Source organism: Leopardus geoffroyi, chromosome D3 (genome assembly GCF_018350155.1).
Source record: "Leopardus geoffroyi isolate Oge1 chromosome D3, O.geoffroyi_Oge1_pat1.0, whole genome shotgun sequence".
NCBI classification, from domain to species: domain Eukaryota; kingdom Metazoa; phylum Chordata; class Mammalia; order Carnivora; family Felidae; genus Leopardus; species Leopardus geoffroyi.
In genome coordinates, this window is record NC_059339.1 from 10,956,298 (window position 1) to 10,974,718 (window position 18,421).

The 18,421-nt window shown below is 57.6% G+C and overlaps 1 protein-coding gene across 1 annotated transcript; it reads right to left on the reverse strand.

The window, feature by feature from the left end:
• Positions 1 to 850: 850 nt before the first annotated feature.
• Positions 851 to 8,898, reverse strand: SDS (serine dehydratase). The gene is made up of 8 exons (XM_045459721.1): positions 8,701 to 8,898; positions 5,436 to 5,590; positions 5,103 to 5,142; positions 4,717 to 4,856; positions 4,517 to 4,608; positions 4,050 to 4,277; positions 2,147 to 2,271; positions 851 to 1,513 (listed from the first exon to the last, which is right to left on the reverse strand). Exons 2-8 carry the CDS (start codon positions 5,586 to 5,588, stop codon positions 1,305 to 1,307), a joined length of 987 nt encoding a protein of 328 aa, XP_045315677.1. The 5' UTR covers positions 5,589 to 5,590; positions 8,701 to 8,898; the 3' UTR covers positions 851 to 1,304.
• Between the last annotated feature and the right edge of the window lie 9,523 nt (positions 8,899 to 18,421).

An 18,421-nucleotide genomic window follows, 5' to 3' on the forward strand; every position in this document is an offset into this window, starting at 1 on the left:
CTGGCCCCCGGCAAGAATTGTGGGGCCCAGGGGCTGCTGGTATGCGGTTCCTTCCAGCCCTTCCTTGGTATTCCATCCCCTGTGAGATACATGTGTGCCCCTCCTGGCTGGAAATCGGGGGATGGGCCTGTGTTCCGGGCGGGCTTGGGGTGGGGTCCCCACTCTCCCCTGAATCTCACAGCCCCTGCTGTTTGCTCGGCTGGGTGGGACTCTGCGGAGGGAGCCACATCGTGTCCTGAGGGGCTCCGGGGGTCTCAAGCTTCACCCTGACCTTGGGGATTCAATGAATTGCCTGAGGCTGCTGCCGGAGGCGCAGGGATGCCCATGAGCAGTGTGCGTGCCCCTCTCGGACCTCGGGGAGCCCTGGCAGGCCTTCCTCGGGCTGTTTTCCTTCGCTGGCTTCTGTCCACACTTTCCTCGGAAGACGGGTGTCGTGGTTTGAGTGACCTTCTCTTCAAGTCCGCCCCTTCCCCTCCCCCCCGAGATGGGTGCCCAGTCGGTGTAGCTTTGCCCACCCCCACCGGTAGGGGGCTCGCTGCTCTGCTCCCAGCGGTTCTGTGCTAAGTCATTCGGCTCCTGGCCTCGTCCGCCTCGCCGGCTGGTTCCGCCTCCAGTGGAGGCGGCCCTTGCCCCAGGTCTGGTTCAGCGCCCTTCCTTGCTTCCTGCTCGCTGCCTCCGGGCGCGCGAGGCCAGCTGCGCGCAGGGTCCTGGCCTCCGTGTCCTCGGGGCCCCGAGGTTACAGGGGTGAGGGTGCAGGGAGCTCGCTGTTGAGAGCCGGGGCCGCGAGCGGGCGGGTGGGGTGGGGGAGGGGAGGGAGGCCAACCGCGATGGAGGAGGAGCCCAAAGGACCTTCAGTCCATAAATATATTGTTTTCTTTTTCAACGAAAAAGTCTGCAATTAGAAAAACGCCTGAGGGCGGGGCTGGGCGGGGCTTGGGGGGGGCGGGGAGGGCAGCTGGTTCTCAGTTCTGGCCCCTGGCCCCCACCATGGCCCCTTCCAGGGAGGGGGCCCATCCCGCCCTGGGGACCTGGTAGGGGACACGCGGGCAGCCGTCGCCTAGCAGGGGTGGCCAGGATAGTCGCGCAGAGACGCGACTCCCTGGCGGCCGACCCGCCCCCCACCTTGGGGCTTCGGCCCCTCGGCCCAGAAGGAACGGAAGGAACCGCCGGTCGGGGCCGCAGGCTCGCCGGCAGACGCAAGAATAATATTTACGGTGAGACGCTGGATAAAACTCCAGCTCCCCCGGGGATACCTACCCCCCACCCCCGCCCCGGGTAGGGGAGGCGGCCGCGGAGAAAGGCCCTCACTCGGGCAGCCCGTTCTTCATGCCCAGCTGTTCCTTGAGGGCGCGCAGCTGGCCCAGACTGATGTTGCTGCCGCCACAGACGATGACCACGAGGGAGGACAGCGGGGCACGGAGCTTCCCCTCCGCTTGAAGCTTCTGAACCACGCGGCTGTACACGGCGGCCAGGGCCGCCCCGCAGGCGGGCTCCACCAGGATCTTCTCGTCATCTGCCAGAGGAGGGGGTGATGAGGGTGGGGCCTGGCTTCCGCAGGGGGCAAGGGGACTGTTGGGTCCCTGGGAAAGACTCAGGGCTAGGAGTCTGGGCACCAAACCTCCCATCGCTATCCTAGTTGACCTTCGGAGCCCTGAGGCAGGGCTAGGTTTCACCCGGAGCGCTCCCACCGATGCATGTTAACTGCCCGAGCACTGTGTTGAGAAGGCTTGGGCCGTCGCTTGAGCAAGACCGCCATGGTTGATTAGCCAAACTGACGGCTGGTACAGGAGGATTAAGTGCTCCCTTTCGTGTGTGTGTGTGTGTGTGTGTGCGCGGTCCCTGTCCTAGGCTGAACCCAGAAAGAGTCCAACCGCATCACAGACCCACTTCTGAAGCCAACCCTGGGGTTGGCTTTCCTTTTTCACCCTGGCTACCAGGAAGCTCCCTGCTATCATGGTTATCAGTCCTCTTCACTTGTGGCTTTGGCCTTTCTATTTATACCGCTGCCTTGTATTATCTTTCATTAACGGGAAGTTCTAGCAAGGGGTGGGAGACAGAACTGTGAGGAAAATTTGTCGTGAATGGGATCTGTTAGGACACCAGTTAGTCCCTGAGCCAGCAGGGCTTGGAAGGACTTGGCACATACCCACAAACTTCTCAATGGCGGCCACAGCCTCCTGGTCCGAGATCACCTCAGAGAAAATGGGGTGTTCCTGAAACAGCTTCAGGGCCTGAGCCCCCACGGTCTTCACGCACAGGGCCTTGGCCACGCTGGGAGAGGTGGCGATGGAGAAGAAGGCCGGAACGGGGGAAAACAGGAGGGAGGAAGGCGGCAGAGATCGGGACGAGGAGGGATAGAAAGAGAAAAATGAATTTGAGAGGGAGGAGGGAAGTGGGGTCCACGGGCAGGGGTGCGGGGCATGCCCTCTGTGGCTGTAAAGCACTGAAAGGCCCCAGAGGCTCCCCGCCAGAGTGAGGTCTCCTCCTAAGACGCGGAGGCGTGAGTGGGGTAAATAGCCTATCCTGATCCACGCGGACGGAAAAGCCCCCTTGCGGTTCCCTGAAAGGACGCCACCTGCTCGACCCTCCCTGAGCTGGGCACCACTCTGCCCGTCCCAGTCCCGCCCCGTCCTTCAAGGCTCAGGATTAAGGCCACCTCCTCCAAGGAGTCCCCCAGGGACTCCAGTGCCTGTGTCTCCGGACGGAGCTCTCGAACGGTCGGTCCTCCCCCATAAACAGACATAGCGACCCCTTCTCGAGGGAGTAGGAGGTACCACCCGTTTTATGCGCATTTTTAAATCCTCACGGCTGCGTTTGCCGTTCCACCGGTTCGATTCCGTGGAAGAGGAAACCCGGGCAGAGAGCACGCGGGTCACTGGCCCACGGTTATGTGTTCAGGGAGTGGTGGTGTGGACACCCGGAGCAGGATCCACGTAAGCCTGGGACCTGCACGCGTGATCGGTGCCTTGTCTTTCTCCCCGCCCTCCCTGGAGTCATCGTCGGCTTTATTCCCAGCTCACGTCTCCCATGAGCACCTGCAGCCTGAACCACCTGAGCCCTGAGCCCTGGCACGTGACTCGTGGTAGGCACTCCGCCATTATTTCCATGCCTACGGCGCAGGATCAGAGGCCAACATGGTGGCTGCTGGGTACCAGGCTCAGGAATCCACAAGGAGGTCTCACCTGGACTCAGTCTTCCCTATCTGAGGTAGGGACCTGTCTACCCAGTATCTATCCTAGCTGCACACGTGGAGAGCCGATAGGAAGACATTTCCCAGCCTCCCCTGCAGTAGTTGTGGCCGTGTGACTAAATGCTGGCCAGTGAGAGGTCAGTGGAAGTACTGTGTCTTTAAAGGCAGGGGGCATGGCTGTTTCTGGCCAGATGGACTGTGGGTGTGACAGTTGGCACTTAGGCAGCCCTTTTGGGCCGTAAGGCTACATGATGAGGATGATGGAGAACAAACTCGAGGAACCTGGACCCCTGGCTTCAGGGAGCTCCCTGCCCCGAGACTGTGTACCTCTAGACATTTTTTTCACTTTATAGAGAGGAAGTAAAGCTCCATCTTGTTTAAGTCACTGTTACTTGGGCCTCCTGTATAACGTACCAAACCTAATCCTAATTACATACCATCTGTCAAAGGTTCGGGGCTGGACTATGAACTCCTTAGGAGCAGGGGCTGTGTTTGTTCACCAGCCTGTCCCCGGGATCGTCAATGCTTGCACCTGTTAGGGGCTCAGACTGGCCCCTGTTAGGGGCCAACCATTTGGCAGATTAACGAGGGGTGTAAAACCCTGTGGCAGGGGCCTCGGTCAGTGATTAACAGTGAACTCTTCACGTGAGGAAATGTGACGTTCATCCTACAGAGTCACACAGACCTGGGCTCGGTCCCAGCGGACCCGCTCTCTGGCCGTGTGACTCTGGGCAAGTGGAAAGCCTTGGTTTCCTCATCTGTAAAACGGGCCGGGTAGCGGGGCTCTGCCTCGCAGCGGGCACCGAGGTGGGCTTCCCAAGGCCTGCCGAACATCCGCCGAGGGGGCCCCGCTGCTCACCTGGTAACCTGGGGCAGGGAGACGAGCTTGCCCGCAGTGGTGGCGGCGTGGAAGCTGTGGGCTCCGGCGGTCTCCATGGCGATGACGGGCACGTCCCCCCAGCCCACCGCCTGCAGCCCCTGGACCACTCCGCACAGCAGGCCCCCGCCACCCACCGACAGCGCGATGGCCCCCGGCTTGGCACTCAGTGTCTCCTTCAGTTCTTTCACGATGGAAGTGTGGCCTTCCCTGGAGAGTTAGGGACGGGGGTGGGTGGGGGGGCACGGGTCAGGGCTGGGCTCCCTGGAGACCCCACGGGGGCTGGGGGCGATCCTGGAGACGCTCGTCCTCAACCCAGGCGGCTGACTGGCTTTGGGCCAGTCGCCTCCTCCCCACCTCCACCCGGGTTTCCGGCTGCCCGCGTCAGTCACCTGCCCACGAGAGCCCTCTGTCGCCCCCTGCACCAGGTGCCTTGGGGCTCCACATACCAGATGAGGGGGTCGTCAAAGGGAGGAATATAGACCCAGCCTGGGTTGTTCTTTGCCAGGGCCTTGGCCAGCTCAAAGGCCTCATCCAACATCTGCAAGACCACAGGGGAGGTTGGAGAGGGTGAGGGGCTGGGGGGGACCCTGCCCTGCCACCAGGTGCCCCCCCCCTCCGTGGTCCCTGCCCCCAGGTTGGTGCTCACCTCACCCACCACCTTGACCACGGCGCCCTCATTCTTGAGCCGCTCGATGGTGAGGGCAGGTGTGGTGCTGGGCACGACGATGGTGGCAGGGATGCCCAGCTTCCTGGCGGCATAGGCGGCTGCCATGCCTGCGTTGCCCGCTGCCGGGGATGGGGTGGAGAGTGTCAGTGAAGGATGGCCTTGGGAGCCCAGCTGGGACTGTCGTCCCCAGCCTCAGGGCTCCAAACACCCCCCCCCCCCCACGAGTGACTTCCCGCCTCCCCCCCTGGAATTCTGAACGGGGGCTGCCGCGGCGTTTGTAATGGCTTGTCGCTGGGGAAACCAGGGCCCAGAGAGGTAGAGCGCCCAGCCCTGGGACACACAGGAGGAGGCACGCCGCCACTGACCCGAGGAGCAGACGAAATGTTCACAGCCTTGCTCAGCCCACTGTGGAGACAAGGGGGGAGGGTCAGGCCCACGTCCCAGGCTTTCCCCGGGCTCTCCCCTCCCCCAGGGAGTAGGACTTCGTATTGCCCTTGCCTCTCTGCGGACATCGCCCCTCCCCAAAGGGCCTGGCTCGGGGAAGGGTGCGGGGGGAAAGGCAAGCAAATGACGGCTCTGGGATGAGTCCCCGGGGCAGACCCTCCCGCGCGGGCACCGCCTCTTTGGGGGGAGTGCTAACCGCAGATGCGTCGTGGGACTGGCCCCCTCCCTCAGACGACGCGGAGCCCATCTCGTACCATCCTGCAGAGGTGTCCAATGCCCCGGATCTTGAAGGAGCCTGAAGGTTGGACGCTGTCCATCTTGAGATAGACGCTGGTGCCCGCCACTTTGGACAGGGACATGCTGTCACGGACGGGGGTCTGCACGTGCAGGGGCTCTCCAGAGGTCATTGCTGGGAGGCGGGAAGGAAACCCAGATGGTCGGGAGAGCCGGCCCCGGGCCCTGCCCTCCCCTCCCACGAGGCCGAGGGAAACGCCCACATGAGAAGCATCCCGGACGCCTGGATTCCCATCTCAACTGAGCCACCTACTCACCAGGTGACATCAGACGAGCGATGCCCCCTCAGCTCCAGCTGCCTCTTCTGTAAAACGGGGGGGAAGCCCCCCCCCCCAGGGCACACTATGCTGGGAAGCTGTGAACTCAGAAATAGCATTGGGACCTGGCACCTGTCAAGGGGTGTGACTCAGATGGATTCGCAGGGGCGGATGCAGAGCGAGCTGCGAGACGGTTACGTGCTAAAGAAGGGGCAGGACGGCGGGTATGTATAGTCTGTGTGAGGACATGGGGACACACACACACAATCCATAGGCTTCTGCGGGCATAGAACATCGCAGGAAACACACAAGAAACTCGCTAGGGTCAGAAACGCTCTCTGGGGAGAGCGGGCACTCGGCGTCCCCTTTCGTGCTAGTTAACTCTTTTGCTACAAAGAGGTATTGCCTCTTTATTTAAACACGTGTATTTTTTTATACTAACCTTTGGAAAGCCCTGTACCCAACCAGGGAAAGCTTTTTATTATTATTATTATTTTATAATAATTACTATATTGTTTATTAATTGCTTATGAAGCGATTACCATGTGCCAGGCACTATTTTAAACTTGACAGATACATATAGTTTAAGTTTACCTATTTATTTTGAGAGAGAGAGAGAGAGAACATGAGCAGAAGAGGGGCAGAGAGAGGGAAGGAGACAGAGAATCCCAAGCAGGCTCTGGGCTGTCAGCACAGAGCCCGATGCGGGGCTCAGTCTCATGAGCGGTGAGATCATGACCTGAGCCAAAATCAAGGGTCAGACGCTTAACCGACTGAGCCATCCGGGCGCCCCTAAGCTTTACCAACATCAATTCACTTATTCCTTTGACCAATCCTGGGAGGTGCCATCATTATCCCATTCTCCTGATGAGGACAAAGGCTCGGATTGTGTTTCCCAGGATGGCCCCTGCAAGCCCTTCCCATCCCTTCATGATGTGACACAGATGCTTTTCTCAGTGAGAGGCGGGCTCTGTGTTTCCTCCCCTTGAACCCTGGAGGAGGGGGGTGGTCTGTGGCCGCAGTTGGAAAAGACACGATGTGATTTCCAAGCAGTGGTGTGCTTGGGAATGTTCAACAATGGACTCTCCCAAGACAAAGCCCCGATTTGTAGCGGGCGCACTTCTGTACTGTACGTAACCTTCTGCAAGGCCACTCTCGAGCTACCAACATGACGTCATTGCCTGTGGAGCTGGGAAGAGACGGCACAATCTGCTGGCTCCAGTGCAGCCCTGCTCCCCAGGCTAAGTCACAGAAGGGGACACAGCCTCCGCCTGGCCGTCTCTCTGGGGCAGCTCCCCTCTCGAAACCCAGCTGCCAGGATGGGAGTAAGCCCAGGCCGCATGCAGAGGCCACAGGTAGGTGCCCTACCTGACAGCTGATGGCCAGACATGGCGGGGTGACCTTGAGATGTCACCCTGCAGCCATCTGAGAGACCCCAGTGCGCGAACTGCCCCGATAAGCCCCAGGGCCATGACAGACAACAATACAATGAACGCTGATGAACGCTGTTGACCTTGGGGCGGTTGGTCACACAGCAACAGGGACCGGAATATTAATGTGACTTGCCCAAGGCCACACAGCTAGTTAGTGGGGGAGGCAGGACTGGATGAGACAGTCTAGCACCGGGGCTGCAGGCTGTGGGCGCGGCTCAGGGCTCCCCTTCTGCACGGGCTCTGGGTGATCGAGAAGCTGAAGTGGCCCAGAGTCTGGCCACCACACACGTCCCTTCTCCTCCTGGAGTCTCCCCAACTCGGGCTGAGCCAGAACTGATCAGCGGGTGGTTGCGTGGGGAGCCTGTCTGGCCCTCCCCATGTCCTTCTCCATCCCACACAAGGCTGGCTGCCCCTCCCCACCCACCCCTGCCCCATTTCCAGTGACCCACCCGGTGAAGCCCGCTCTGGCCACGGCCTCCAGCTCAGGCCTCTGGCTCCCAGAGAGGGCCGTATATGCCTGGCTCAGAAGAAAAGCGAGGGATGGGGTTCCTGACCACCTCCCCAGCCTTAGCTCCCCCACATACGGACAACTGATGTCTGTGTGAATTAACTAACATTCAGGGCCTGGGAGCGGGAGGCCCTGAACGGATACCACTTCTCCCCTAGGTCTCCTGAACAAAAGCCGGAGACTAGATGCACCCCATTACAGAAGCGTCCCCATATCTATTTGATTCTTACCCTCCTGGAAGTTATTCCTGAAACAACGGCACCCCCCCTTCTGGCTGACGGGACCCCTTGTGCGTGTCGCCAAGCTCTGGCCTCAGGGAGCTCTCCGGGTTGGCAGTGGGGGGGCATCCCCCCAAGACTGCTTTCGGGCGGATTTGGGAAGCCTCTGCCCCCACCTGGGTCTGGTTGCACCACGGATGCCTTCAGATGAGGGGCAGGGACCCCCTATGGGCACTGCTCCCTCCAGCACAACATCCTGGGGGGGGGGTGCCGAACACGGAGGAGGGAGGGGGCTGGAAGCTGCTGTCTATGTGTCCCCTCTCGCTCAGAAGTCACTCCCCCTCGGGGCGCCTGGGTGGCTCAGTCGGCTGAGCATCACGACTTCGGCTCAGGTCATGATCTCCCAGTTCGTGGGTTCAAGCCCTGCGTCGGGCTCTGTGCTGACAGCTCAGAGCCTGGACCCCGCTTCGGATTCTGTGTCTCCCTCTCTCTCTGCCCCTAACCCACTCGCATTCCGTCTCTCAAAAATAAATTAAGAAGAAGGAGAAGAAGAAGAAGTCACTCCCCCTCTCATAGCAAGAGCTCAATAAAAACGAACTCTCATTTTGAGCACATGATCTCCGTCATGACCCCCATTTTAGAGAAGAGACCACTGAGGCCCAGAGCTAGATGCCAACGCAGCCGGTCTGGCTTCAGAGCATGGGTTTTTACCCTCCACGGACTCTCCCTCCTCGCCTTGGCCTGGAACCTGCCCCCTCGCTGGTCGGCAGGCACTCCAGTCTGGGGTGGGACTGAGGAGGGGTACTTACCTGGCCAAGGCGGCTGGACAGAGCGAGCAAGCCGGGAAGGGACGGCCAGGAGGTGATCTAGATGGATGGACTGGGTAGATGGGCCTCGGACAGATGGAGGGTAGCGGGGCAGGTAGAGGGTCTCCCGATTTGTCCCAGGGACTACGGGTCTGGGCCTTCGGTCCCAGGCTTTATTCCCTGGGCGCCTCCCGTCAGCCAATGGAGCCCCGGGGCTGGCCACGCCCCCCCGCCAGGCCCCGCCCCTGGCCGCTGGCCCGGGGGCTTCCGGGAGGGGAGGGGGAAGCTGGCCGGGCTGGTCCTGCCTGCGTCTCCCTCGGGGCTCTGTCCTCGGTGGCCACCTCCCTTCCCCACCCCCACCCTCCCCCAGGGCCTGCGGGAGGATGGCGTGAGACGGTGCACTTAGTCACTAGCAGGTGCTTGGCACCTAGTGGGCCCCCAGGGGAAAGTGGGTACTGTCACTACCCTCATTTGACGACAAGGGAAGCGGAGACCCACGTGGTGACAGAGATGAGCCGGCCCCAGACCCCAGTGGGCTGCAGTGTGAGCACAGGTCTCCATTGCCTTCCTCTGGCGCTCTCGGTGAGGCTTTCGTCTCGAAGGGGCAGATGGCCTTCTGGGGACCACCCTGGCGGGTCGGGGTTCAAGTCCTGGCTCTGCCCGTTACTAGCTGTGTTGCCCTGGGCAGGTCCGTTTGCCTCCTGGAGCCTCCCTCTGCTCATCCGGAAGATGGGGGGGGGGGGGGGGTGAAAATGGAACCTCCCTCCGCAGATTAGATGACCCAATAACGTGTGGACCTGCTCACTCCCTGCCCCGTGCCGAGCCTCCTGTCTGTCTGTCTCTGGCCGTGGGCAGGGGTCCGTAAGCCCCCAGGGGTGCTGCGTGCACACACGTCCGGCTGGCCTTTTCCGGCCCCTTCAACAAAGCCCTCTTGTCCCGCTGGCCAGGACGAGAATAGCAATGAGACGGAGGGCCGCGAGGGCACAGACAGCCCGCCCAGCCGTCCCTCTCACGGGGTGCAGCAGGACTGAAGACGCGTGGGCATCGCGAAGCTCCCACGCGGTAGGCACAGCCTCCCTGTGTGCATCTGAGCGTATACAGCCGGCACTCACGACGCCCAAGCCGCTGCCTGTGGCCAATCCCGTTCCGAGTGTGGCCGTGTGGGGTCTCGCTTAACTCTGGAACCGCCAGGCGAGTGGACGTGTTGAGCCCCCTGTCGCAGGTGAGCAGACAGGCTCAGGAAGTCGGAGTTCTTGGCAGACGCAGGACTGGGGGGTGGGGGAGGGCGGCCGGGAGCTGCCAGGGGTGGGGCAAGTCGAGTCTGTCTTTCCTGAGACTTCTGCCCGTTGTTTCCTTCGCTTCAGCAAGAATGTGTCAGTGCTGTGATTTGAAAACCACCCCGTTAAGACAGCCAACCGTGTGAGCGCCCGAAAGAGGAACGAAGGCCACACGTACACCCCTGTTGTGGACATCTGCCGCTTGCTCCCCTGTGCCCCCTCCCTGGAAGGTCTTGGGGGAGGAGGGGCAGCCGTCCCTGTGCAGACCTCAGTGGGATCAGTTCGGGCCTGTGACTCTCCCGTCCCGAGGTGTGGCAGCTTTCATACAGCAAGTGAGTCACTTTTCTGACGGGCCCAGGTTCAAATCCAACTTTGGTCATCGACTTGCTGTGTGACCTTGGACGAGTTACTTAACCTCTCTGTGCCTCAGTTGTTGTTGTTGTTTTTTTAACTGATAATAGTGTCCGCTTTGTAGATTTGTTACGAGGATTGAAACCGAACTGGTGTAAAGTTATAAGGATAGTGTTTGGCGAGTGGTGGACCCTTGAGAGGTGATGGCCATCCTTATTTTCTGGTACCCAAGAAGGCGTTTGAGTTCTTAGCTCTGGGTGATGGGGAACAAGGGCTCTTCTCTTCCATCTAGTCCTCCTTTGAAAGGGCTTCAGAAGTAGGGGCAGAAAGTGCCCCTCTCCCTCACCCTCTCCCATTTAGCAGATGGGCAAACTGAGGCCTGGATCTATCCAACGTCGGAAGGCCAGGGGGCAGCGCAGTCCCCGTCCCGGGAGGAGGGATGGGAGTCTGGCTGGGGAACCTTGGGCAAGCTGCGTCCCTCTCCTGGGCCTGCTGCTTCCATTACATCACACCTTTTCCAGAAGCATCCCCGAGGATGGCCAAATCAGCGTGTCCTTGGCCGCGGGAGGCGGGGGTTCTGACGATTGTTTTCACAGCTCAGAGAGGACCGGGCAGCTCCCCTCTCTGTTTGCCCGCCCTGGCTGGAGCCGCCAGCCCTGGAGGCTGCTGATTGGTTAAGGTCTCTGGCTCCCGTCAGCCCGTCAGACCGGGGTTGAAACTGACACCCGGGTGTGACCTCAGAGAAGTCACTTAACTTCCCTGAGCCTCAGTTTCTTGCCCCCAGAAACGGGGACGATGATCCCTCCCGGGTCTGGGTATTGCAGCCTAGGGCCAGGCACAGAGTAAGGGATCCGAGAATGGTAGCTGCCGTTCTGATCGTCTTCGGTCTCATTATCGTAATCCAGGACCTTCCCACACTTGCTGGTCCCCTGGCCCTGAATCTCCCTTCCTCGTTCATGTTCCCTCCCCAGCCAGTCGTGGGTTAGTGCCTCTTTGGGCTTCTGCAGCCTGGCGGCCCCTGGAGTCTCTCCCTGGGAGCTCATAAGCAGCCTTAGGGCAGGTTTGTACGGACCCCTTCCCTGCTGGATTCCCCTCTCTATCCTCTATCCGCTCAACATCCCGTCGGGCACAGGACAGCCCCCCACCAAAGAAACACAAAGGGTTATCTGGCCCCAAATATCAGTAGTGCCAAGGTTAAGGAAACCTGCGTAAGGGTAATATGGAATGAGACCCATACCTCCCTCATTCTACCTTCTCTACTTCTATTAATATGACCAGGAGAAATGAATTAATCCCACCTGGGTGACATGTGCTTTATCTTAAAAAGCTGTTGTTCTGTATCCAACTACTTCCCAATCGACCTCCAGAGAAGTTAAAAGATTTTTTTTTTCTTGGTGAAATTAACCCAATCAGATAAGGCCTATCTTGTTTTGGACGTGATGGACTTAACCTCTGTGATTTCTACTGTGGGACTTGGCATTCAGTCCTCTTCATGTTCATTCGCCTGGCTTCAGTCCATCATTTGATGCGATTGAGACTTTGTGACCCCTCCTTCGGTCATTGGACACAGCCGTCTGTAGGGACGCTTCCCGGCTTTGCGTCATCCGAAAATGTGACAACAGTCTCTTGGGCCTTTATGGCTAAAACTGGCCACGGCCAAGGTCAGGACCCCAGGGCCACCCTGGGCCTCCCCCTTGGGCTTATCATCACCCATCAATCAACATGTGATGGATGGAGTTGGCTAGGTCCAGGTGGCCTCTGAGGGATTTTGTCCAAAGTTCATAGAAGAATCAAGATATTTGCAGCAGGATTAAATCTCAGACCACACACTCCATGTGCAACAAATGGAGACTTCTTTATTTTCCCTTAACCCTGATTAATTTTTTATTTTAATTATTTTTTTTTAATGTTTATTTTATTTATTTTCGAGAGAGAGAGAGAGACAGAGACAGAGCGCGAGCGGGGAAGGAGCAGAGAGAGAGAGGGAGACACAGAATCTGAAGCAGGCTCCAGGCTCTGAGCCGTCAGCACAGAGCCGGACGCGGGGCTCGAACCCACGAACTGTGAGATCATGACCTGGGCCCAAGTCGGACGCTTAACCGACGGAGCCACCCAGGCGCCCCCAAGGCTAATTTTTATTTATTTCATGCAGATAATTAGCTGGAGGCAGTGAGGGGTTTCTCCTGCTCACCAGAGACGGCAGGGACATTCAGGGGCCAAGGCGGTACAAGGTGGGGTGCCGGGTGGCTCTCAGCTGTCTGCCCCCTGACCCCAGCTCGCCTGGGGGCCCTTCCTCCTTCCCAGCCACGTGGGTCCTTGTCCTATGGTCTGGGGCCCGTGGCAACTGTTCCAGAGAATGCTTGGAAACTCAAGGTGTCTTCCCTGAGTTGTGGCCACTGCCACAAACCTTTTCTCTTATTTTGTTGTTCCCTCCTTTCCCAGAGGCAAAGAGCACCCCCTGCTTGTAGGACGCCCCCCCTCCGCCTTCCCCAGCAGTGGAGCTGGGGAGTAGGTTCCTTCCAACTCTCAACTTTGCGGGACATTCGTGAGCCAAGCTTTGGTAGCTTGAAACTGTCCACAGAGGGAGTGGTGACACCACGGACATCAGCCGATGCCGTCAATCAGGACTCTTCATCCCTTGCTTGCTTGCTTCCTTTCTCCACGTGTCTTTGTCTCTGTCTCTCTCTCCTCCCCGGGGAGGGAAGTAAGGGGGAGGGAGTGATAAGTTCATAAGCTCAAAAGATCATTCCTCCCTCACACACGCCCCACCGCGTGCATTTTCCCGGCCAGGCAGACAAATAACCGGCAGAAGGGAAAAACTGCTGATGATCCCGGATAGCTCCCGTTCGCTGCCCCTTCTTTCTCTGAGGCTTGCAACCCATCTCTTTTCCAGCTTCTTCTCTGTCATCCGCTAGCTTCTCGACATCTCTGTCCCAGGCTTGGGCCTGTTTCTGTCTTCGCTGGGAAACACAGGACTTCTGTGACAGAAGCTCTATGTTACCGGGAGTGAAAACAGCCCCATTATGTAAGCCCTCTCGGAGGAGAAGCTTTCTGCACAGAATCTGCTTGTAAGGGGTATTGTTTATTTCCCGCTACTTTTGTAGGTCTGGGGGTAGGGACTTTGAAAAGCCCCTTTTTTTTAGTTTAGAACAGGTTTAGACGGACCGAAAAGGAACTCTAAAACTGCGTAGATAGTGCAGTTACTTCCCGGATACCCGGCTTCCAGTGTCCCCTGTTGTTAACGACTTACATTACTGTGGTACATGTGTCACAGTTACGGATCCAGGACGGGTGCGTGGGGGGCTCAGTCGGCTGGGCGTCCGACTTCGGCTCGAGTCATGATCTCGCGGTCCGGGAGTTCGAGCCCCGCGTCGGGCTCTGGGCTGACGGCTCAGAGCCTGGAGCCTGTTTCCGATTCTGTGTCTCCCTCTCTCTCTGCCCCTCCCCCGTTCATGCTCTGTCTCTCTCTGTCTCAAAAATAAATAAAAACGTTAAAAAAATCTTTTTTAAATAAATAAAAAAAAAAAGATTATTGATCCGATATCGATACCCTGTTACTCCCTGAAGTCGGTGCTCTATTCAGACCTCCTGGCTCTTCCCTAACGTCCTTCCTTTGCCCCGCAGTCCCATCCAGGGGTGCGTGCTACGTTTTGTCCTTCTGTCTCCTTAAGTCCCTCTTGGCTGTGACAGTCCCCAGACTTTTCCTTGCTTTCCATGCCCTTGGCAGTTTCAAATAGTACCGGCCGTGGATTTTGTGTTGTGTTTTGTTTTGTTCTCATGAGTAGGACGGGGTTCGGGGATCCGGGGAGGAAGACCGTGGAGGTGACGCGGTCCTCTCAGCGTTCTCGCATCACGAGAAGGCCCTGTCAAGTACGGACGTGACTTATCACTGCTGATACTAACCTTCACTGCCCGGTTGAACTGGTCTTTGTCAGGTGTCTTCGTGTAAAGTTCCCTCTTTTTTCCGGGTATGGTTTTTTTTGTTTTGTTTTGTTTTGTTTTGTTTTTTTTTTAGGAGAGTCAGAGAGCAAATGGGAGAGGGAGAGAGAAAATCTTAGGCAGGCTCCGTGCCCGGTGCAGGGCCTGACACCGGGCTCGATCCCACGACCCTGGGATCGTGACCTGAGCCGAAGTCAAGAGCTGGGCGCTCACCAGCTGAGCCACCCAGGCGCCCCAGGTGTGGGATTTTTAAAAGTTGTGTCCGTCTGTATGCCACACGGACCGAGTGTTTGTTTTGGGGACTTACGTCCCTGTTGGGTCGTTGTCTTTCTGTCTGCAGGCCACTCAAATCTGTCTGGCTTGGGGCGAGGGCATCGTTACGCAAAGCCTAAGGATTTCCCGATGCTGCTTGCGTTCCTGGTGACAGCGATATGTCTCATGTTGGGTCCGCACTGTCTCTTAGATTCTTCAGAATCTTGCTGCCCAGTCCAGTCGCCGGTGGCCACTCGCAGTATTTAGGTTTAATGAAGATCGAACAAGACTTACAGTTCAGCTCCCGAGTTGTGCACACACATCTCACGCGGGCAGCAGCCGTAGGTGGTGATGAGGGGCTAACACATTGGACAGTGCAGGTGACGGGACATTTCCATCCCCGGTTTCATTACGGCCCCCGTGTCTCCTCACCCCTCTCCTCCCTCGTCCCCAGTTCCCGGGTCCCCCAAGGACAACCAACGTGATCGGCATTGTTCTCCACGAGCCTACAGGTACTTACGCAACCGCAGGCTGGTATATGACGCACTTTGGGTCACGGTTCTTCGTAAAAAGAAAAGAAGCTCTTATCCACCGTACGTATATATGCTCTCCTCTTCTCACTTACAATGCGTTGTGACTGTCTCTTTGGGCCAGTGGAGTTGCAGCTAATTCATTCTCTGCGATGACTGCATAAAATTGCGTGCTGAGAGCGTATTACGACTTAACAACCATTTCCGGATTCAAGGGCGTCCAAGCTTTCAGCTTTTTGTTTCTTTGTGTGCTGTTCTGAACAGGATTCTAAGAAACCTTCTCATACTCCTATCCCTTCCCTCTGGCACTTTTTACTTTGGAGAGTAAACCTCTTAAATTAATGTGTCTTGGTCAAAGGAATGGGTATGGATTAAATTGTAATCGGTATCAACAGATCTATTTTCCGAAACGCTGTGGCAATTTCTGATCGCCCCAGCCAGGTACGAGAGAGCCCATTTTCCCTCATGCTCACCAGCCCTGGTTGTTGTCGTTTTCATGCTTTTGAAGAGTTTTTGCCAACCCCATTGTTTTTTTTTTCCCCCTAAGTTTATTTTTGAGAGAGAGGGGGAGGACGGGAGAGAGAGAGAGTGGGAAAGGGTCAGAGCGAGAGGGAGAGAGAGGGAATCCCAAGCAGGCTCCACGCTGCTAGCCTAAGCCAGTCAGGACCCGCCCCCCCCCCACCACAAAAGCTTTTTTTAATGGCATTTTATTGTTGCTCTGATTTTTTTTTTTAATTTTTTTTTCAACGTTTATTTATTTTTGGGACAGAGAGAGACAGAGCATGAACGGGGGAGGGGCAGAGAGAGAGGGAGACACAGAATCGGAAACAGGCTCCAGGCTCTGAGCCATCAGCCCAGAGCCTGACGCGGGGCTCGAACTCACGGACCGCGAGATCGTGACCTGGCTGAAGTCGGACGCTTAACCGACTGCGCCACCCAGGCGCCCCTGTTGCTCTGATTTTCATCCCTAACACTTTATGGCATCTATGTACTGATATGTCGACTCTAAGCCCCTTGAGGGCAAGGAATGTATATTTGTTTTCATCTCTCCTTCCCTAGGGTCTAGGGTTTGGTGGTTTGGGGTGATGTTTGCTGAATGCCTAAAGGAAAGGCTTAATTCTGAAAGTCTGGCAAGAATTTCCCTTGGTCTTGCTTGAGGGCAGATGTTAAGCTGTTCGCTTCCCCCCCCCCCCCCCCCCCCCCGCCCCGCCGCTGGCTTCAGCTTCTCCATCCAGAAAGAGGTTGGATTAGGCCCACATAGATTCTTTCAGCTCAGACAAGATGGCTGTGGGTTTGTAAGTCTCTGAGGACAAGAGCATCCAGGTTGGATGTGGGCTCCCCTGAAGACTGGTCCTGTGGCCTGTTTGCTGGGCAACTTGGGCCAAGTCGCTCGACCTTTCTGTGCCCTCTGCTTCTCCCTTGATAACTGACTCCTTCTTTTCAAGGGCGAGAGAGAGAGGGAGAGTTCCGGTGTGCAAGACTCTCAAACTCAGAAATCTCAGGGGCCGGGCGGGGGCCTGTTGGGTGTTGAGGATGCCACAGGGAGGGATGGGGACGGTGGCAGGTGGAGAGCCACATATACTGTGTTAGAGGACATGGTGGGTTAGCTCCAGTCAGCGGAAATGCGGCCCCCGGGTTTGAGACCCTCTCTGCGCTAGAAGGATTTAGCGTCTTGGCGAGAGTCGAGGGATCCGAGACCTCAGCTGAGGTGCCGTGTTGCATCGGACATCAGAAGACCCGGGTCCACATCCCAGCTGGGTTACTTGCAGGCTAGGCTAGCCCCGGTTGGTGCAATGCTGCCCCCGTGGCCTGGAAAGTGAATGACACAGAGTCCGGGGTTAAACGGGAATCGGGAGGACCAGGCTCCCGTGTCCGAGGTTCCAACCCTCCTCGCCCTGGCGACAGCTGGGGTGAAGCTGGTAAGAGGAAGCTTAATGAATAACCCGGGGGACTGGCCAGCGTGAGTGTTTGGCAGCTGTGGGCGTCAGGGACAGGGGCTGGCTGACGAACGTAGCTCTGGGCTCCGGGAGGGCACGGGTCAGTGACCCGGGCCACCCCTCCAGTCTTATCTGCCCTCTGATGCAGCCATCCTGGCGTCCCCACTTGGTGCGCTTCTAAGACAGGTGCTCTGGAGCCTGGCCCCTCGGCTTCTGAGCTCTGGCTCTGCCAGTGCTGTGTGACTTCGGGACAGCGGCTTGACCTTTCTGAGCTCGGTCTGGATGCTGACACGCAACGAGTACTCCGTGATCCGACGACGTCGTGTCGCCACACTTCCCACCCTCGCATGCCGCCACTGTCTGCTGTTCTAAATGTTTTACACGTCTTAACTTGCGTGATCCTCTCTGTAACTCCACCAGAGAGGCTGTGTTCTAGCCCCCTCTTACAGTTGAAGGAACAAAGCACAGAGAGGCTGAGGGACTGACCCGAGTTGGCACAGCGAGGAAGTGGCAGAGCTGGTGTTTATGCCAGAGGCTGGTTCCGTGGTGTGCGTTCCAGAAACCGCTGCCATGGCTCCCACTTACTATTCAAACAAACAAAACACAAAACAAAACCTTAAGAACATCGTAAAGAAGAGAAAATACGTGTATAGTATTAAAAAACCCACATATAAGTGGACCTGTGCAGTTCACATCCGTGTGGTTCGAGGGCTATCATGCTTCTTGTTCAAGTCTAAGCTGTTTGCTAAGGCCCCACTCCTCCAGGAAGCCCTCCCTGATTCTCCCCCACCCCCAGCTGCCCTATGCGGACCTTCTGCTCTCTGAATTGGATGTCTTCCTCTCCCCTCCAGGCCAGAGGCCACCTCGGGGCACGAACTGGGTTTTGCCACCTCTGCGTCCCCAGTGCCCCGTCCAGGACAGGACATTTGACGAGGACGGGTACATGTTTCATGGGAGGATGGCCAGGAAGCTGCCAGAACCCTCATCAAGGGTCATGGCCAAGCAGCTCAACTTGACCACGAGTAGCCAGGAGTTAATCATCAAGCCTGGGGAGGTCACAGGTAGTCCTAGGAGGGCAAAGAACATCTCGGCTGCCAGGTCCTTCCTGGAGCTCACCTCCCGTTTTGTATATAGGGAAACTGAGGCTCAGAGATGGATATGACTAGCTCGGTTTCACCCAGTGAGATGGTGACAAGATGTAAATTTGCTCGTGTTATTCCTCTGCCTATAGTCTTCTATGGGTCCCCAGTACCCCTGGGTAAGTTCCAGATTCTGGAGTAGCATAGGCATCCTGCAGACTGTGGTTCCTGCCCACGTCTCCAGCCCCAAACCTGCCGTCCTCCAAGAAATTTCCCAGCCCCCCGGGGCCAGGTGAGGTACCTGCTCTGGGCATCCACAGCCCTCCCCCACCTCTGCCTGATAGCATCTGATAGACACC